This window comes from Sorex araneus, chromosome 6 (assembly GCF_027595985.1).
Source record: "Sorex araneus isolate mSorAra2 chromosome 6, mSorAra2.pri, whole genome shotgun sequence".
NCBI lineage: Eukaryota > Metazoa > Chordata > Mammalia > Eulipotyphla > Soricidae > Sorex > Sorex araneus.
Genome location: NC_073307.1, coordinates 64,510,222 through 64,528,446, shown reverse-complemented (window position 1 = coordinate 64,528,446; position 18,225 = coordinate 64,510,222). Strand labels below are relative to the sequence as shown.

Genomic DNA, 18,225 nt, shown 5'->3' with positions numbered 1-18,225 from the left:
GTCACCATACTCTGCATAGCAAGTTTTGATTAGGGTCTGTGTGGCTCAGGTTGAAGCCATGCGCTTTCTTCCCATTCTGGTGGGAAGTACTTGCCACCAGAAAGTACTCTGGTGGGAAGTACTCCAACCAGTACTTGCCGAGAGCTTTGAGACTACAATCTAGTATAGCAGCACTTCTAAAAGGCTTGACTACTGGGTTTTACTGCCGCTGCTACACTCAGACACTTTAAAATATTGCATATGTTTTCTTTTATGTTATCTGGAGGGCTCATACAGGCATGCTCCTTGAAAGTGCCCTCTTATCAGATTGTAATTTTAGGATATTTATTTCATGATAAAGTATGATAAAGTAACAATTAGAAGTAAAAAGTGACTCCTAAAAGATGACTGCCACACCCACATTCCACAACCACTGCCACGTAAGCGCATCTATCAGCCGTCTTTATAGACTCATAATTAAATCTCAGAAGAGATCAACTAGGTTCAAAAGTTCAGCACAGGTCTTCTGACTGAAAACTCCGGGGTGACCTTGCAGGGGTGGGGACTAGCAGGACAAACTTCCACTCTGTCAACCCCCCACAGCCACACTCACACCCCCATAGTTGCTTCCCTGCCAATGGCCCGACGCAAATGCCTCACAACTAAGCTCTGCAGTGATACCAAACTGCCCCAAATTCTAAGTACACTGATTTTCAGGATGAGAACTCTGGAACCTTCCAGAAACTCTTGCAGCCACACTGACATCCTTCAAACTCTGCCATTAGATTCATGGCCCAGTTTAATATTCTGGAGTTTCTGGAGTGTTTAGACTGTTTGACACCTCCAAATTCTACAATACTGATATCCCAGTAAGAGCATACCAAATTATATGGGAAAGTAACATAGAAGCCAACTAAGCTCAATAAACAAAAGAAGGCTCAACTAACAATAAACAGCTTAGTAAACCCTTAGATAAGGACTCAATGACCCCATGACCTGCTTTACTATCTCTCCAATCCCCTGAAAACATGTTTTTTGAGAAAGAAGGATGACAAGGTTACTTTCTGAGACTCAACAATACAACATATAGATAGAACCAAACAAAACCTCATAATTTTATGTACTTTTCTATTGCTCGAAGAGTAGAGATTCATAGTGGAAGTAAGGCATTTCCTGCCCTTCTCCTATATGTCTGTGTTCCAGCACCTTTTCTGCCTTTTGTTTTAATATTCTGTAATTAATATGCCTGGCAAGCTCCCCGTGGCATATTCGATATGCCAAAAACAGTAACAACAAGCCTCACAATGGAGACGTTACTGGTGCCTGCTCAAGAAAATCCATTAGCAACAGATGACAGTGAAAATGCTTCATATATGGATATTGTGATGCTTAGAGTTGGCGTCAGACAGTAAGATGAAGTAGAGAAAGTTATCATCTGGGTTTAAATTATTCAGTGTCAAACATTCTATTTTGACTTTAATGATCTAGAATCCTCTATTCCACAAGTAATTTGTAATGTGGGAGAAAATAGATTTTTAAAAATTTATTTTCATATGCTTAGTTAATTATGAGACATTGTTATAAGCATTCCAAGATTTTTAAAAATTTTATATGAAATGTCCCGGAGTCTAAAATGTTTGATACGAAACTCAGAAACACATTTGAAGAAGGATATTTCCTCCGTTAGCCGGCGTGGGGCAAAAGCTTAGTTCACAGTCTGTACTCATGGCTGCAAGCACTCGCTGGAACCCCAAGTCATATAGCTGGCTCTGGATCCTGCTCGTTCAGCAGCAAAGCGACTGTGCAAAGGCATGGCCACCCGGGTCGAATCTCGGCGGAGCTCGAGCAGGCACCGGCCCCAGCCCAAGACTGCTCAGGCGTCCAGCTGTTTCAAGTTCAAAGCACATTTTTTGAGGTGTGGTGTCTGCCATTTTATGGGACTTTTAAGCAGGTATGAACTTGGTGGCACGGGGGGGGGGAATATATATATATATATATATATAAAGAGACTTTATATCTCTTCATTCTTATCAGTGGAAAACTAATTATCAAATATTTCCCTGTCAATAGGGCCGTATTCTTGGGGGATAAATTCCAACAACAATAGTGATTTCTGTGTTGAAACTCCAACAACAATAGTGAGTTTTGTGTTGAAATATGGAATGTAATCAAGGTAAAGAGAAAAGGAAGTGAAATTTTTCAGTTATGCAGGAGGGGTGGTGCGTGGGATGTATACTGGTTTTTTTTCTTTTTTTTCTTTTCTTTTTGGTGGTGGAATATGGGCACTGGTGAAAGGACGGGTGTTTGAGCATTGTATAATTGAGACACAAGCCTGAGAACTTTGCAACTTTCCACATGGTGATTCAATAAATAAATTAAAAAAAAAGAAACACATTTGATCAAAAATTCCCTTTTGAGTATCCTCTGCCATTCAGAATTTGTATTATCTCACATATTGTGGAAATTTTATTTATTTATGTATTAAATAGTTGTTATTCACGTGCTACATGCCCAACATTGTGCTATGCGCTGGGGTCACAGACATTAGTCTATAGTAACAACATAGTGACGCCTGGATGGGAGACAGTATAAGAAGGAGAGGGCTCGTCACTCTCACCTGGGGAGACTTCACAGGAGATCTGAATTTGAGCTGCTTCTTGAAGGAGACTGGTGTCAAGAGAGAAAAAGAGCAAGAGGGGAGTGATGTGAAGTATTCCAAACTGCCAGCACAGAGGAGTGAGATAATAGGGGCTGACAAGTTTAGGAAGAGGATACAGAAAGAAGTTAGACAAATGGGGCTGGCAGGATGGTGCAGTGGGTAAGGTGCTGCCTTGCACATGGACATGTGTTCAACTGTCAGCACCTCCTATGATCCTCTCAGTACCACCAGAAGTGACCTCTTAATACAGAGTCAGGAGTAAGACCTACGCACTGCCAGGTGTGACCCAGCATGCTGCAACCCCCCAAAAGAAGTAAGACAGAAAAAATGTCACAGACAGTATGAAGGACCTCATAGGCCAAACATATATAGTATAATTTTCATCTTTTGTGGAAAATTTTATTCACCATGAAGTTACAAATTTATCCATGATTGGGTTTCAATCATACAATGTTTTTAACTTTCATCTTATAAGTCATGGAAGAGCCTGGAAAGCTCCTTATGGCATATTCGATATGCCAAATACAGTAACAATAACAGGTCTCATTCCCCTGACCATGAAAAGAGTCCCCAATCATTGGGAAAAGCGAGTAAGGAGAGGCTGATAAAATCTCAGGGCTGGTTTTGGAATATATCCTAAGGATGCAAAAGAGCACAGTAGAAATGACATCTGTAACTATATATTCATTGCAGCATTGTTCACAATAGCCAAAATCTGGAAAAAACCCAAGTGCCCTAGAACAGATGACTGATTAAAGAAATTTTGGTACATCTACACAATGGAATACTATGCAGCTCTTAGGAGAGATGAAGTCATGAAATTTGCTTATAAATGGATAGACATGGAGAGTATCATGCTAAGTAAAATGAGTCAGAAAGAGAGGGACAGACATAGAAGGACTTCACTCATTTGCGGAGTACAGAATAACATCACTATGAGGCTGACACCCAAGGACAGTGGATACAAGGGCCAGGAGGATTGCCCCATAGCTGGAAACCTGCTTCATGAGCGAAGGGGAGAAGGCAGATGGAATAGAGAAGGGATCACTAAGAAAATTATGGCTGGAGGAATCAGTCTGGATAGGAGATGTGTGCCGAAAATAGATAACCAAACATGATGACCTCTCAGTGTCTGTGTTGCAAGCCATAATGCCCAAAAGTAGAGAGAGAGTATGGGGAATATTGTCTGCCATGGAGACAGGGGAGGGTGGGAAAGGGGGGTATACCCAGGGATATTGGTGGTGGGGAATGTGCACTGGTGGAGGGATGGGTGTTTGATCATTGTGTGATTGTAACCCAGACATGAGAGCTTGTAACTATCTCATGGTGATTTAATAATTTTTTTTAAAAAATGGAAAAAGAAAGATAACATGGGATTGTTTCATTAGACAGGTGAAAGATAATGAAGTAAGAGAGTGATAGAATGGATAGAGACAAGAAGGGAAAATTGTAAGATTAAAATGAATATAATTAAACATTTGCCAGGAAAGAAAATGAGTCAAAACTGACAGTGGATTTTTTGGTTGAGTTTCTGAGTCATAATAGTGACTTTCACTTTGATAAGGATTACTGAAGGGAGTTTGTAGGGAATTTTAGGAGTTCAGAATTAAACATTTTAAGTTGGATTTTATAAACGAGGCAATTAAGACACATAAATTATACAGCAGAGACATATAGTAAGCCATGAAATACAATGATTTAAGATTTATTTGAAAGATATAACACATGTTCAGCAGATGAGACAATGATAGTTTTGAGTTTGTTCTTAGGACAATTTGGGAGAACAAAGAATCTCAATGGCGCTCTAGAGATGAGCAAAATTGAAAGGGCAATGGAAAGGGAATCTGTGAAGGAAAAATTAAAGGAATGATAGGCTAATAGAATTTAAATTATTTTATATTATAAATGAAACAAGAACATAATGACCTCAATTCTAACTAATTACCCCAATAATTGACATGTGATAATGATATAATTTAGGAAGATGATAAATTAACATCAATGCCACCATCATATCAAACACATAATAAATCCAATTTTCTTGAAAAACCAAGAATAACTTTTAGGTTTCTATAGGTATAGTATCATATCGTCTGCGAATAGTGAGAGCTTGATTTCTTCCTTTCCGATCTGAATCACCTTAATATCTTTTTCTTGCCTGATGGCTATTGCTAATAAATGTGGTTGGAGGTCATGTGGGGGAAAGATGATGTGGGCCGAATACAGACTAGAGACTGAACACAATGGCCACTCAACACCTTTATTGCAAACCACAACACCTAATCAGAGAGAGAGAACAAAAGGGAATACCCTGCCATAGTGGCAGTGTGGGGTGGGGGGAGATGGGACTAGGGAGGGGGAGAGGGATGTTGGGTTTACTGGTGGTGGAGAATGGGCACTGGTGAAGGGATAGGTTATCAAACTTTGTAAGGGAGAAACATGAGCACAAAAATGTATAAATCTGTAACTGTACCCTCCTGTTGACTCACTAATTAAAAATAAACTATTAATTAAAATATATATATAAAGAAATATGAAATATGAGCAGAAATAAAATATTTATTTTGACATAGCAAAAAAAACAAAAAAAACTTGAAAGTGGGGGCTAGAGAGATGGTACAGCAAGTACAGTGCTTGTTAGCACAGACAAATGGGGTTCAATCCCTGGCATCATATAGGGTCCCCCAAGCACTTCCAGAAGTGATTCCTGAGGTAGATCTAGGAGCAAACCCTGAGAACAGCTGGGTGTGAACAGCTGGGTGTGATCCACCCCCACCCAACTCCCCCACTTTGTATAAAAGAAACTGAAAGTGCACCAGGCTGACTGAAGAACTATGGGGCAGCAAATTTAGAGATGCAACTTGGAAAGTACCAATCTTCCAGAATTTGTGGGAGAAGGGGTGGTTGTGTGTTTCCCTTGCCAACTGTGGATCAGGTAAAAGGGTGCATCAGCATAGGGTTGTCTTGGATCCAATCCAAAAGAGTAGTCTCGAGGTATGAATGGAAAGAAACTAGAATTACATTGCTGGGTGCTCTATTTGCCAGGAGTAAGACCTGAACACTACCAGGTGTGGCCAAAACCATTTCATCTACAAACAACAGAACTTAATAGGCTATATTTTTCAGTGCTTCAGAACCATTCCAGTAAAGGCACCTGCCCCTTTATTTCTTGTTTCGTGTAGGACCCTGAAGAATCAGCCCCTATTGCTAGGAAGCATAGCAATTTATGAAAGATAAACGAAATAAAAAATCAAAACAACCAAAAAAAAAAAGAAAAACCAAGAATAACAACATTGTCTTCCATGTTAATAAACATCTTATTCTTTTTCCCAAGGAACCGAGGTATTTTTAACTCCATACCTGTTTATTTCTGCCTTTTGTGAACTTCCCAGCCTCGTGTAGTTATCCTGAATACTTTCTCCGCTGATGCTCTCATCATCAGGTTCAATGTTGACATTTCTCAGTTCCACGGGATCCATTTGAGTTGTCAGCACTTTTGTGTCCACGCACAAAATCCTTCAGTGTAAATAGTATACTGTACCTGCAGTTTAAGTCTCTTCTATTTTTTGTTACTCTTCAGAACACTCTGTTCTATAATCACAAAACAAGTAATTCATTATAAATTTTAATTAGATAAATAAATATTAATCAAATACTTTTTGTATGTTCTCTGGATAAAAACAAAGAAGTGAAGTAAACTGAGAACATCACATAAATATGTCTAGAAAGTTTCCATTGCTAAATTTAAAAAGAAGGGAAAATAAAAGAGTGAAAATTATTAATAAGTTGTCAATTCAGTCTTATTTCTAGAGTGTGTGTATATATACACATATATACATATATATACACAAGGCAGATAGATATTCTGCTAGTTGCTGGGAAAAAAAATCTTAAAATGTCACATAAGTCTTTAAGAAGTAGTTACATAATTTAAAAATAAAGTAACTGGAAATAATTAGCTGACAAGGGAAGATCTGTCAAGGCAGCTTGTGTAATATCTCTACTAGAAGAAACGTTATCTTGCTACTTGGCTATTTTGCTTTTTGGTCAGAAAAGCATTAACACCACCAAAACACCTGATAAAACTTGTAACACAAGCTAGACTCAGGCTTGGGAGTGACTTTTCAGGTAGTTGGAGAGTTGAGTCAAAGTTACCAATAAGAAGTATCATTGCGTCTTGGAATGAGCATAATCACTATCTAATATAGGGTAATATTTATAGTACGATAAAATGCATTTTACTTACAAAGAAATCTATTTTTTATTCTGCTCTGTCTTTAATTGTCTGGTTCTTAACCAGTGAATAAAATGTTATATTACTTTTTAACTGAATTTTTTCTCAGAATTATAAAATTAAAAGGGCGAAACAGTTTGCGTGCAAAAAAAATTATAAGTCACTATATACAACTGATGCAATTCCTTTGGAAATTTTTACGTTAGAATTATTTAATTCATACTGTCCAGTAGAAGAAACACACCTGAATATTGAGAGAGACACCCTTACTCTTAAGAGACATTTTTAAAATATGCACGACCCATTTGGTAAGACAATTATAAACAGAAAATGTAATACGTGAAACTTTTTTTTTCCTTGAAAACTGTTTTAGAACTCATAAAATCCATACATTTTCTGACAAATATGAAACAACTGCATGGGACTGTTGTCACAATCTAAAGCCATAGTAACACATATTGTGTAGATGGCAACTCACACTTGAAATTTTGCAGAAGTTACAAATCAAGTGCAGAAATTCATTAGAATGTCAGCAAGCAATGCAAATGATATGATTCACATCTGTGTAACTGTAGATGACAAAATAATTTAAAAGTCATATTAATGCAGTATAATAAAAAGTTTAAAATGATAAAAAAACAAAAAATAAGAAAGTGCTAAGTGTGATCAACTTGCCAAGAAAATGAACCAAAAGGAATTTTACAAATAAAAATGAAATCATTCAATAAAGAAAATTTAGCAAAGAAGTTTAAGGAACTAGAAGATAAGTCTATGGAAATTAAACAATATCACAAATAAATAGAAGAAAGAAGGAAAGAAAGAAAGAGAAAGTAAGAAAGAGGAAGAAAGAAAGAGAGAAAGAAGGAAAGAAAGAGAAAGAGGAAAGAAAGAAAGGAAGAAAGGAAGAAAGAAAGAAAAGAAAGAAAGAAAGGAAGGAAGGAAGGAAGGAAGGAAGGAAGGAAGGAAGGAAGGAAGGAAGGAAGGAAGGAAGAAAGAAAGAAAGAAAGAAAGAAAGAAAGAAAGAAAGAAAGAAAGAAAGAAAGAAAGAAAGAAAGAAAGAAAGAAAGAAAGAAAGAAAGAAGGAGGGGCTGGAGCAATAGTACAGCAGGTAGGGCGTTTGCCTTGCACACAGCCAACCTGGGTTCAATTCCCAGCACCCCATATGGTCCCCTGAGCACCGCCAGGGGTAATTCCTGAGTGCAGAGCCAGGAGTAACCCCTGTGCATCACCGGGTGTGACCCAAAAAGAAAAAAAAAGAAAGAAAGAAAGAAGGAAAGAAAGGAAGAAAGAAAGAAAGAAAGAAAGAAAGAAAGAAAGAAAGAAAGAAAGAAAGAAAGAAAGAAAGAAAGAAAGAAAGAAAGAAAGAAAGAAAGAAAGAAAGAAAGAAAAAGAAAGAAAGAAAGAAGGAAAGAAAGAATATAGAATACCATGTTTAAACATGGTCTGATAGCTACTGTGTGTTATATGAGGGGATTGTGAAATAAGGGAGAGACAGTAGAAATACAAAATGGCAGGGGAGTGTTCAAAACTGAAATAAAAAGTCCTCAAGATTAAAATAAACTTTATGCAAAACTTAAAATAAATACCAGATATTTGCCACCAGAAAGAAGTGAGATGTTTATGGTTAAAACAAATAGAAACTTGTATCAATTCAGTACAAAGGCTTCTTTCATCCATCACACACCCCATTTTCATTTCTCATCAGGGACCACTTATGACAGTCTAACCTCTTCACCTAAAGTTATTCATTCTGAGTTTAACTTACTCACGAAAAGTTCTCTGATTTGGTTTATCAACTTCAGTTTAGTACCTATGAAAGATGAGAGAAACATACTTCTTTTCACCCTTTCTCCCCTGCACACCACTAATGTGTTAACGACATGCACAATGTTAAGATTCATAGATTTTCATCTCATGCTGTTAAAACAATGAAAGCTCTCTAATTTGTCTCTAGGTTATCTAGAAAGACAAAACCAACAGCAATACACTATAATTGTAGGAACAATATATGCCCCTCAAGCCAAGAATATTATGAGTAGATGATAATTGAAATACATTCCTGTATTTCTAAAAGTTTCAAGCTCTTTCACTTTTGACATTGCTCTCTCCTCATTCTTCTGACTCTCAGCTGTGAAAATTTCATGAGTGACATTGCATCTTCTATCTTCAATTTATTTTGCATTCTGTGAATGATAGGCCTCCTCAAGACATCCAGGATGGGCCTTCCCAAGGTAGGTCCCTTGGGCATGTGGACTCATCCCATTGTCCATTGGTTTGCTCCAGCAGGCACCAGTAACATCTCCATTCATCCCTGTCGAGTGCTAGTGTAGCCCAATGGCGTGTTGGGGGCTCTTTCAGGGTCAGGGGAATGAGGACCGTCGTTGTTACTGTTTTTGGCTTATCAAGTACGCCACGGGTAGCTTGCCAGGCTCTGCCGTGCAGGCAGTATACTCTTGGTAGCTTGCCTTTGGGGCTTTTGGGATGGCCTCTCATTGTGTTTCCAGCCTACTGAATGTAAGCTTTTGGTCAACTGGCATCTTGTAACTATCTACACACTGACAAACACACACAGCCTGCATCTCTGGGCAGCATCTGGGACACCTGTGGTCTCAGGTAGATCTCCTTGAATTTCTTAGACATATAAAAGCTAAAAACAACGAAGTGCTTGTTGTACTTTGAAAATTAGAAACAGAAAAAGAAGGGAAAATGAAAGAAAGAAAATTGGAGCCATAAAGAAAGGATAGATGGGGCAAAGGCACTTGCCTTGCATATAGCTGACCTGGCTCAACCCAGGCACCACAAATGGTCCCCTGAGCACTGCCAGGAGTGACAAGTGATACCTGTGCACAGAACCAAGGGTTAGCCCCAAGACCTGCAGGGTGTGGCCCAAAATACAGAACTAAAAATAAAACAAAAAATTTTGAAAAATAGATATTTTTGCAATGAGTAAATGGCTAAATCACTACACATTATTTTTAAATCAGCATATTCTCAGCTAATCTTGATCACACACAGCAAATCATACAGCCACCAAAACACTAGTACCTGCACACACTAACTTACCCAGACTAGCTGAGCAAATTCCATTATCCTAATGCGTAGTTCAATGCTTTTCTCCTCACCTCAGTACATTCATGCTTCTCTTTCTATCCCTCTGCCCCCATTCTTCCTAAACTTGCAGAAAAAGTCAACACAGGGAATGTATAAAATGGAAAAGAGATTATAAGATCATAAACAAGTCAATCATGCTGAGGCTAGAACTTCTAATACAACGATTTTGTTATAATTGAATGGGAGAGCTTTATTAACAAAAGTATCTTGGAATCTCATCATCATCATCATCATCATCATCATCATCATCATCATCATCATCATCATCATCATCATCCCATTGATCATCGAATTTCTCAAGTGGTCTCAGGAATGTCTCCATTTGTCCTAGCCCTGAGATTTTAGAAGTCTCTCTCTACTCGTCCTTCCCAACAATGCCGCATTGGAGGCTCTTTCAGGGTCAAGGAAATGAGACCCATCATTGTTACTGGTTTTGACATAAGAATATACCATGGGGAGTTTGCAAGGCTCTCCCATGTGGGCAGGAAACTCTTGGTAGCTTGCCGGGTACTAGAAGTAGGCTATAAGATATCCCAGAGCTTGATTTTAAGTCTCTGGATGTTGGCCGTTGATGGGATTACAAGGCGCTGGGGGCAGTCCTTGGGTGTGACTGCCTAGCTACTGGGAAATGGAAAATCTGGGAGGAGGAGGCCAAGTCCTGATCCAAGCAGGCTTAGAGGTCAGTCCCGGGTCCCACACACCTGGGTTCCTCTGCCGGTTCCTTCATGTGTGAGGCTCGTCTGAACGTGTGGAGAGGGTCCTTGAGCAAGGCTGTGTCTAGGCTCCAGAGGTCTTCGGCTGCTGGGAGCTCTGCTTGGGGCAGGGAGGGAAGCTGGAGCCCATCCCCTCCGAGGGGCCCTGGCGAAGACAGCCAGGCACACGGGCAAGAGACTCTCTTGGAATCTCAAGGGTATTTAATTTTCTCTTCATTTGATTAATTTTCAAACTTCAATACTTACTTCCCTTGTGGTTGGTATTAAACAAAGGACTGAGGACTCCTTCAGTTGAAGGACAGTTCCCTAAGAAAGACCAACAGGATGACTTATGGAGCCAAATGAAAAGAAACATAAGCAGATCATTTCAGCCTCCAGACATGGCCTCACCAAGCCAGAGCACAACAGTTTCTCAGTGCAAAAGACCAACAGGAACCAACAAAAATTTAACCAAAATCCCCCTTGTACCAGGAAGCAACAGGAGCAACCGTAGACAAATTAGTCAACTATGACTTGTTATCCTACTGATCAGCTCTACACCACAAGTTCAATTACAAAGAGAGCACTAGTTCATACCCACAAAGCACACAATATTTGTAAAAAAGGAAATCGAACAGTAACTTTTTTGAAAAATGTTACCCTTCACTAATACTGAACATTAATTTCAAATAAAGAACTTTCATAAATCAATGCCTTATATTTACATTTTATAAAAAGTTAACTCCTTTATTCAAGTTAACTACTGTAAAAACAAAAGACATTAAAAATTATTCTTAAAAAAATTAATTTAGAGGCCAGAAGAATAGTATAGCGGATAGAGCATTAGCCTTGCATGTATCCGATGCCTGGTTCGATCCATGGCATCCCATATGGTTCCCAGAAAACTGCCAAGAGTAATTCCTAAGTGCAAAGCCAGGAGGAACCCCTGAGCATTGCTGGATGTGAGTGACCCAAAAAGAAAAGATAAATAAATAAAATTAATCTAGCATACCCTTTCTGCACACTGTAGCAAAAGGCTTCCATTTAAAGAGTTTGGAGTAATAGAGAATATACATCTGATATCTTTTAAATATCACTTAAAGGAGATGTAATTTGTAAGTCGCAATGACCCATCTTCGTATTTACATTCTTCAGTATTACTATAAGTGGAGTTTTTAATTGCAGTTTAATAAAACTGCATTTTAATAACACTTAATACTCCTGGATGCAGGGGAAAAAAATAAACACCGTATTAAGTTGTTTTCCATATCACCATGCCCACTAATCTTTTAAAAACTCTATTATTCCAAACATCCACCTTCTGCCTCTAAGTCACTTGCCCTCATCCTAAAGTAAATTGAGGGCAGGCTACATAATATGACCATCCAGTTATGTCACAAAGTTCCTGTCTACCTCATAAAGGTATTATGCATTTGGATATTTATTTATTTATTTATTTATTTATTCATTTATTTTTAACAATAAGCCCCCACGAATAGCTAAAGCAATTCTTGGGGGAAAAAAATGAAAGGAATCAACCTGCCCAACTTCAAACTCTACTACAAAGCGGTAGTAATTAAAACAGCATGGTACTGGAACAAAGGCAGAGCAGCAGACCAATGGAACAGGGTTGAATATTCTGACACACCACCCCAAATATATGAACATCTAATCTTTGATAAGGGAGCAAGAAATATGACATGGAGCAAGAAAAGCATTTTTAACAAATTGTGCTGGCAAAACTGGAAAGCTACATGCAAAAAAATGGGCTCAGATCTCCACTTATCACCATGTACAAAAGTCAGATCAAAATGGATTAAAGACCTCAATATCAGACTACAGTCTCTAAGGTACATTGAAGACATTGGCAAAACCCTCCACGACATTGAAGCCAGCGGTATATTCAAAGATGACACACCACTGGCCAAGCAAGTGAAAACAGAGATAAACAAATGGGACTATCTTAAAGTAAGAAGCTTCTGCACCTCAAAAGAAACAGTGACCAAAGTCCAGAGACAATCTACAGAATGGGAAAGAATATTTACCCAATACCTATCCAATATGGGGTTGATATCAAGGATATACAAGGCACTGGTTGAACTCCACAAGAAGAAAACTACCAACCTGATCATAAATTGGGGTGATGAAATAAACAGAAACTTTCCCAAAGAAGAAATACGAATGGCTGAGAGGCACATGAGAAAATGTTCAACATCACTAATCATCAGGGAGATGCAGATCAAATCAACAATGAGATATCATCTCACACCACAGAGACTGGCCCACATCCAAAAAAACAAAAGTAACCGTTGTTGGCATGGTTGTGAGGAGAAAGGGACTCTCCTTCACTGCTGGTGGGAATGCCGACTGGTTCAGCCCTTTTGGAAAACAATATGGACGATTCTCAAAAATTAGAAATTGAGCTCCCATTTTACCCAGCAATACCACTCCTGAGAATATATCCCGGAGAGGCAAAAAGGTATAGTAGAGATGACATCTGCATTTGTATGTTCATTGCAGCACTGTTTACAATAGCCACAATCTGCATTTGAATTTTTAGTGCAAACACAGTTGCAAAGAAATAATTAAAAATACTTAATAAGTAAAGCCAACTAAGGCAACATACCATATAATGTATAAAAATCATTTACAAAAACTTTAGGATCCAAGTTAAAGTATTGTTCAAAATAAGGATATTTACTAGAAACAATCTATTTAGATAAATCTACATGGAAGGGGAAGCATTCAATTACAGAGCACCTAATATGTGTCATATGAGTTTCTTTTAAATGTGAATTCTCCTGTTCCTTTTTAAAAAGCCCTATCCTATCCCTTTGCTCAGAATCAATATCCTCATTATGCCTTACTTACTGCTGAATCTATTAATTCCATGTGGATTCTCCCTAGGTATGTGATAGTTATTTTTCCTTTTACTGATCTTCCTGACTTTAATTTAATGACTAGATTAATCTCAGAACAATCTAAAGGGATGGAAGAATTTTTTATCTGCTCCTACAGTGTTGAAATATCATACAGAGTAACTTTTTCCATCTATTTATGTTTGAAATAATGTTTCTGAGGCATTTCATGTATGAAGATGCCTTTATTTTACCTTCAAATTTTGTTGATTATTTGAATTCTAGATTGTAAATACATTCTTTATAATATTTAAGATATTGTCTTGACTTCTACATTCCACCAATGAAAGAGTCTCATTTCTTTGAACATTTTTCTTCTGAAGGATTTTAGCAGTTTTCTTTTCTGAAATTTCTCCAGGATGTAACCAGAGCAAACAATTTTTAAAAACACATCTTGTTCATCGCTTCTCGGTCTTTGGGCTAAGACCAAGTGTAAAACGCATCTTGTTCAGCATGTGGGAGGACTTGAATAAAAAGACGTATCTTCTTACTAGGAAAATAATCTCTACTTTAAAAAAACATTTCGCAGGCTGTAAAGATAGTATATGGGGGAAGCACTTGCCTTGGATGGGCCTGACCCTGCTTCACCAGCCTCGCACCCTGAGTACCACCAGATATGATCCTTGAGCACAAAACCGAAAGTAAGCCCTGAGCGCTGTCTGATGTGACCCAGGCCCCAAACTGTTTTCTAACCTGTGTTTACTCCTTCTGAAAGGCTTATTAATCAGCTATTGGCCATCTCACTCGATATTGCTTAGTTTCCCCCTTTATTTTCCTTCTCTTGCTCTTACTATTTAATGGCCAGGGCTACTGCATGAAATTATATTTAGAGTGACATATTTTGTCATCCACTCTATAATATATATTAAGAAAGATATATAGCTGTTCCATACTGGTTCCTAGTATAAAAGTCCTAGTATCATACCCTAAGTTAATATTTGAATTTTGTCTTCAATTCCTAAAATACTTCAGAATGGCAAAGATGAAAAGACAAACTTTTGTTACTCAATGACACCTGAGTTTATCTCATGAGGTAACTTTTGGGAAGTCCCTAGTTATCGGGGGTTGGTTGCCAGGGAAATCAACCATGGAGATTGGAGTGTTGAAACTTCCCCCAAACTCCCTGGGGAGGGCTGGAGATTGAGTTATTCACTCTTAACCAATGAGTTCATAAAACACGCTATGTACTGATGCATCCATTAAAAAAATTTCAAAGAGACTGGAAAATAAGAAATTTGACAGGACACTCCCACACCAGGAATGAGAAGCTCCAAGCTCCCTACCAGCAACTTGCCTTAGCATCTTTGCCATCTGGCTGTCCCTGAGTTGTAACCTTTAAATAAACCGGTTAGTTAGTAAATAAACGTTTTCCTAAGCTTTGTAAGCACTTCTAGCAAATTATTGAATCATAGGAGGTTGTGAAACCTTTGATTGATAGCCAATGAGAAGCACCAATGATCTGAACTTGTGATTTCATCTGGTTTGTTTGTGGAGGTGGGGGAAAGAGGTATAAAGGGTTGGGCATTTGAAAGAATGTAGTCTTGTGGGATTGATGTTCTTTTAAGCTATAACCAGTCAATCTGTCAACTAATTTTTCACACTCATACTTTTAATTTCTAATAATTTCTTCTTACCTCTCTTTTCATTTAATCTTTATTTTATAATTAAATATTCTCTCAACTCTTTCCAAGAGAATTGATTGGAAATTTTTTATTTTATTTTTAAAATGTATTTTTCTTTGAGGGGGAGTTTGGGTCACATCCAAGAGTGTTCAGGGAATACACCTGGCTCTGCTGTCAGGAATCACTCCTGGAGTGGCCCAGAGATTCTTAGGTGGTCCCAGCGACTGCACCTGGGTCACCAAGCAAGCATCTTACTCACTGTTCTATCCTTGGTTACACCGGAAATTTTAAAAAATCCTTTTAGTCCCTAAATCATAATTTTATAGTTATTCTGATTATTAATTTTCCCTTTATCATTCATACTGCTGATTTTCCTTAAATTTTTAGTGATTCTAGTAGTCTGCTTATGTTCATAAATGAAGCATACTGACAATACACAGGGTTTCTCTGAAATTGTGCTGACCCCGTTTTACTAATGAGTGTTCGTTTGTAAGTTCTGTGTGACTACTCTGCAGTTCCTCTGCGGGAAGCATACTGGAGAAGCCTTCCAGGAGAGATTCCTCCGAGGGCAAAATGCTGTGAATTAGTTTCCTCGTGGTGGAGCTCTTGTTGTTGTTTGTTGTTCTCTTTAGTCTCAACAGACTAATCTATTCTAGAGCCATCCTCAAACTTCTTTACAGATCAGGTCACAGCCTGATCCCTAGGCTAAAAATGGCAGCCAACCAAAGAAAGTTGTCCAAAGTCCAAAGTACTGATTCCTTGGTGAATATCTAGACATGATTTGCCCATGATCCATGGCTTCTTTGTACGTGTTGTCTTAACTTCTGCAAGACGTCCTTACCTTCGGATTCCTTCTCTTTTGAAAATTAAACCCCTATGTATTTTCCGGATTCTAGGAACCTAAAATAACTTTTGTCTATTGTGACATTTCAATTTCTAGGAGGATTGTCCCCCTAGCAATGGTTGGGGGCTGTCAATCACTCCTATTGATTCTTGATCAACTGGGAAGAAGAGCACACTACTGAGAGCCAACAGTGCTAGGGGCCACCACAGTAATCCAGGTGGTGCTCAGGGGTCATCGGGACCCCTGATGGTGTTCAAGGGAGTATGAGGTGTGAGGGTTTGAAGTTGGGACCTGCAGTTACCAGGCTGAGCTATCTTCCTGACCTATTAGTATTAATTTTTTGTGTGATTTTGCCCATTGTTTAAAAGTATGACTTTGTTTGAGGCTTTATTGCTTGAATTATTCAAGGTCCACTCTTAAGTCATCCCACCCCACCCCTTATTTCATCTATTTCCAAGATTCATATGCCAAGGACTGCTTACAAGAGTTTTTTGACCCTCCCCCCAGACCCATTTGTTTAGTGGGATATCTGAAGCACATCTAATGCTTGCATATATCAGAGAAAGTTTAAATCCAAATCTGCCCAATATCTAACTTGTGGCAGACTCCTCTCCTTCCAATGTTTCCTAACTAGATGTATCAACCTTTATACATCTACTTACACCTACAGCACATCGATAGTCTACTACAAATTATTTTCCAACCACTCCCCTCATGTGTGTCCATTATAGTTTTGTTGACCTTACAACAATCTAAAGTATTTTGTAAATTATTCTCTTTCCATTTTTTCCACCATTATTACTGTCTGAGCAACCATCATTTCTTATACTCTCAAGTGCAATAATTATCATTGTTGTCCTCTTTTGCCTTCACTTTCTTAGTTTTCCACATGATACTCATAACTTTCTGAAAGAAAAATCTATATCATACCATTTATTTGCTTAAAGTCCTTTAATGTCTTTATTCTTTAAATTATCAATATGCTCACAAGGTTTTACATGTATCCAACTCTCCTCGAATAATCCCCTTTTATTTATTTAAATTATTTTTTAAATTGAATCACTATGAGATACAGTTACAAAGCTGTTCATGATCCAGTGTCAGTCATATAATATTTCAACATCCATCTCTCCAGCAGTGGACATTTTCCACCCCCCAGTTTCATACCCCAGTTTTTATACCCCAGTTTCCCTCCCACGACCTCCACTACTCCCCCCCACCAGCCTGCCTCTATGGAAAGCACTTTTCTTCTTTGTCTGTCTCTGTCTGTCTGTCTGTCTGTCTGTCTGTCTGTCTGTCTGTCTGTCTGTCTCTCCCTCCCTCCCTCCCCCCTCCTGTTGGGCATTATGGTTAGCAATACAAGTACTGAGAGGTTATCATGTTTGTTCCTTTACCTGCTTTCAGCATTTCAGAACGTGGTTCTTACCCAGAGTGATCATTTCCTACTATCATTGTCATATCATAGTGGTCCCTTCTCTATTTCCATTGCCTTCTGCCCACCCAGCACTTGAGGCAGGCTTCCAACTGTGGGCCAATCATCCCGGTCCTTGTTTCTACTGTCCTTGGGTATTATTCTCTTACTATGTTGTTTTTATACCCCACAAATAAGTGCAATCATTCAATGTCTGTCCCTCTCCTTCTGACTCATTTCACTCAGCATGATATTCTCCATGTCTATTCATTTATAAGCAAATTTCATGACTTTATTTTTCCTAACAGCTGCATAGTAGATGTACCATAGTTTCTTTAACCAGTCATCTGCTCTCCAGCACCTGGATTGTTTTCCAGGTTCTGACTATTTTGAATAAGGCTGCAATGAACATAGAAGTGCACATGGCATTTCAGGTGCATAGTTTTACCCCCTGGGGAAATTTGAAGCTGAAAGAAACACATTTGAAAGCCAGAGCAAATACAGATTCAAATCAAAGACTGGAAAACAATTCTTCAAGCAAATAAGCTCCTCAACAAAGCCCAGGTGGTCATATTAGTATCAGTTAACACAGACTTCAGGCTAAAGAAGATTGTAAGAGACAGTGAAGGCCATTTCTTAATGATCAAGGAATCTGTACATCTAGAAGAACTCACTCCTAAATGTATATAGACCATTTGGGGCCAGCAGAATACTTAAACCAACTCTTAATAGACTTGGAGAAAGACATCGATAGC

At 38.4% G+C, this 18,225-nt stretch overlaps 1 protein-coding gene across 3 annotated transcripts in view; it reads right to left on the bottom strand.

Annotated features, from left to right (window-relative positions):
* SLC38A4 (solute carrier family 38 member 4) overlaps window positions 1–18,225 on the bottom strand; it is a 94,974-nt gene that overhangs the window by 29,236 nt on the left and 47,513 nt on the right. For 2 of the 3 annotated variants that reach the window (XM_055142921.1, XM_055142920.1), the window contains one exon: window positions 5,999–6,229. In XM_055142921.1, the coding sequence (XP_054998896.1) occupies window positions 5,999–6,117 (119 nt within the window). In that variant the 5' untranslated portion in view covers window positions 6,118–6,229. Of the gene's footprint in view, window positions 1–5,998; window positions 6,230–8,637; window positions 8,720–18,225 lie in introns of those variants that run through there. The other variant, XM_055142922.1, reaches the window with a different exon arrangement.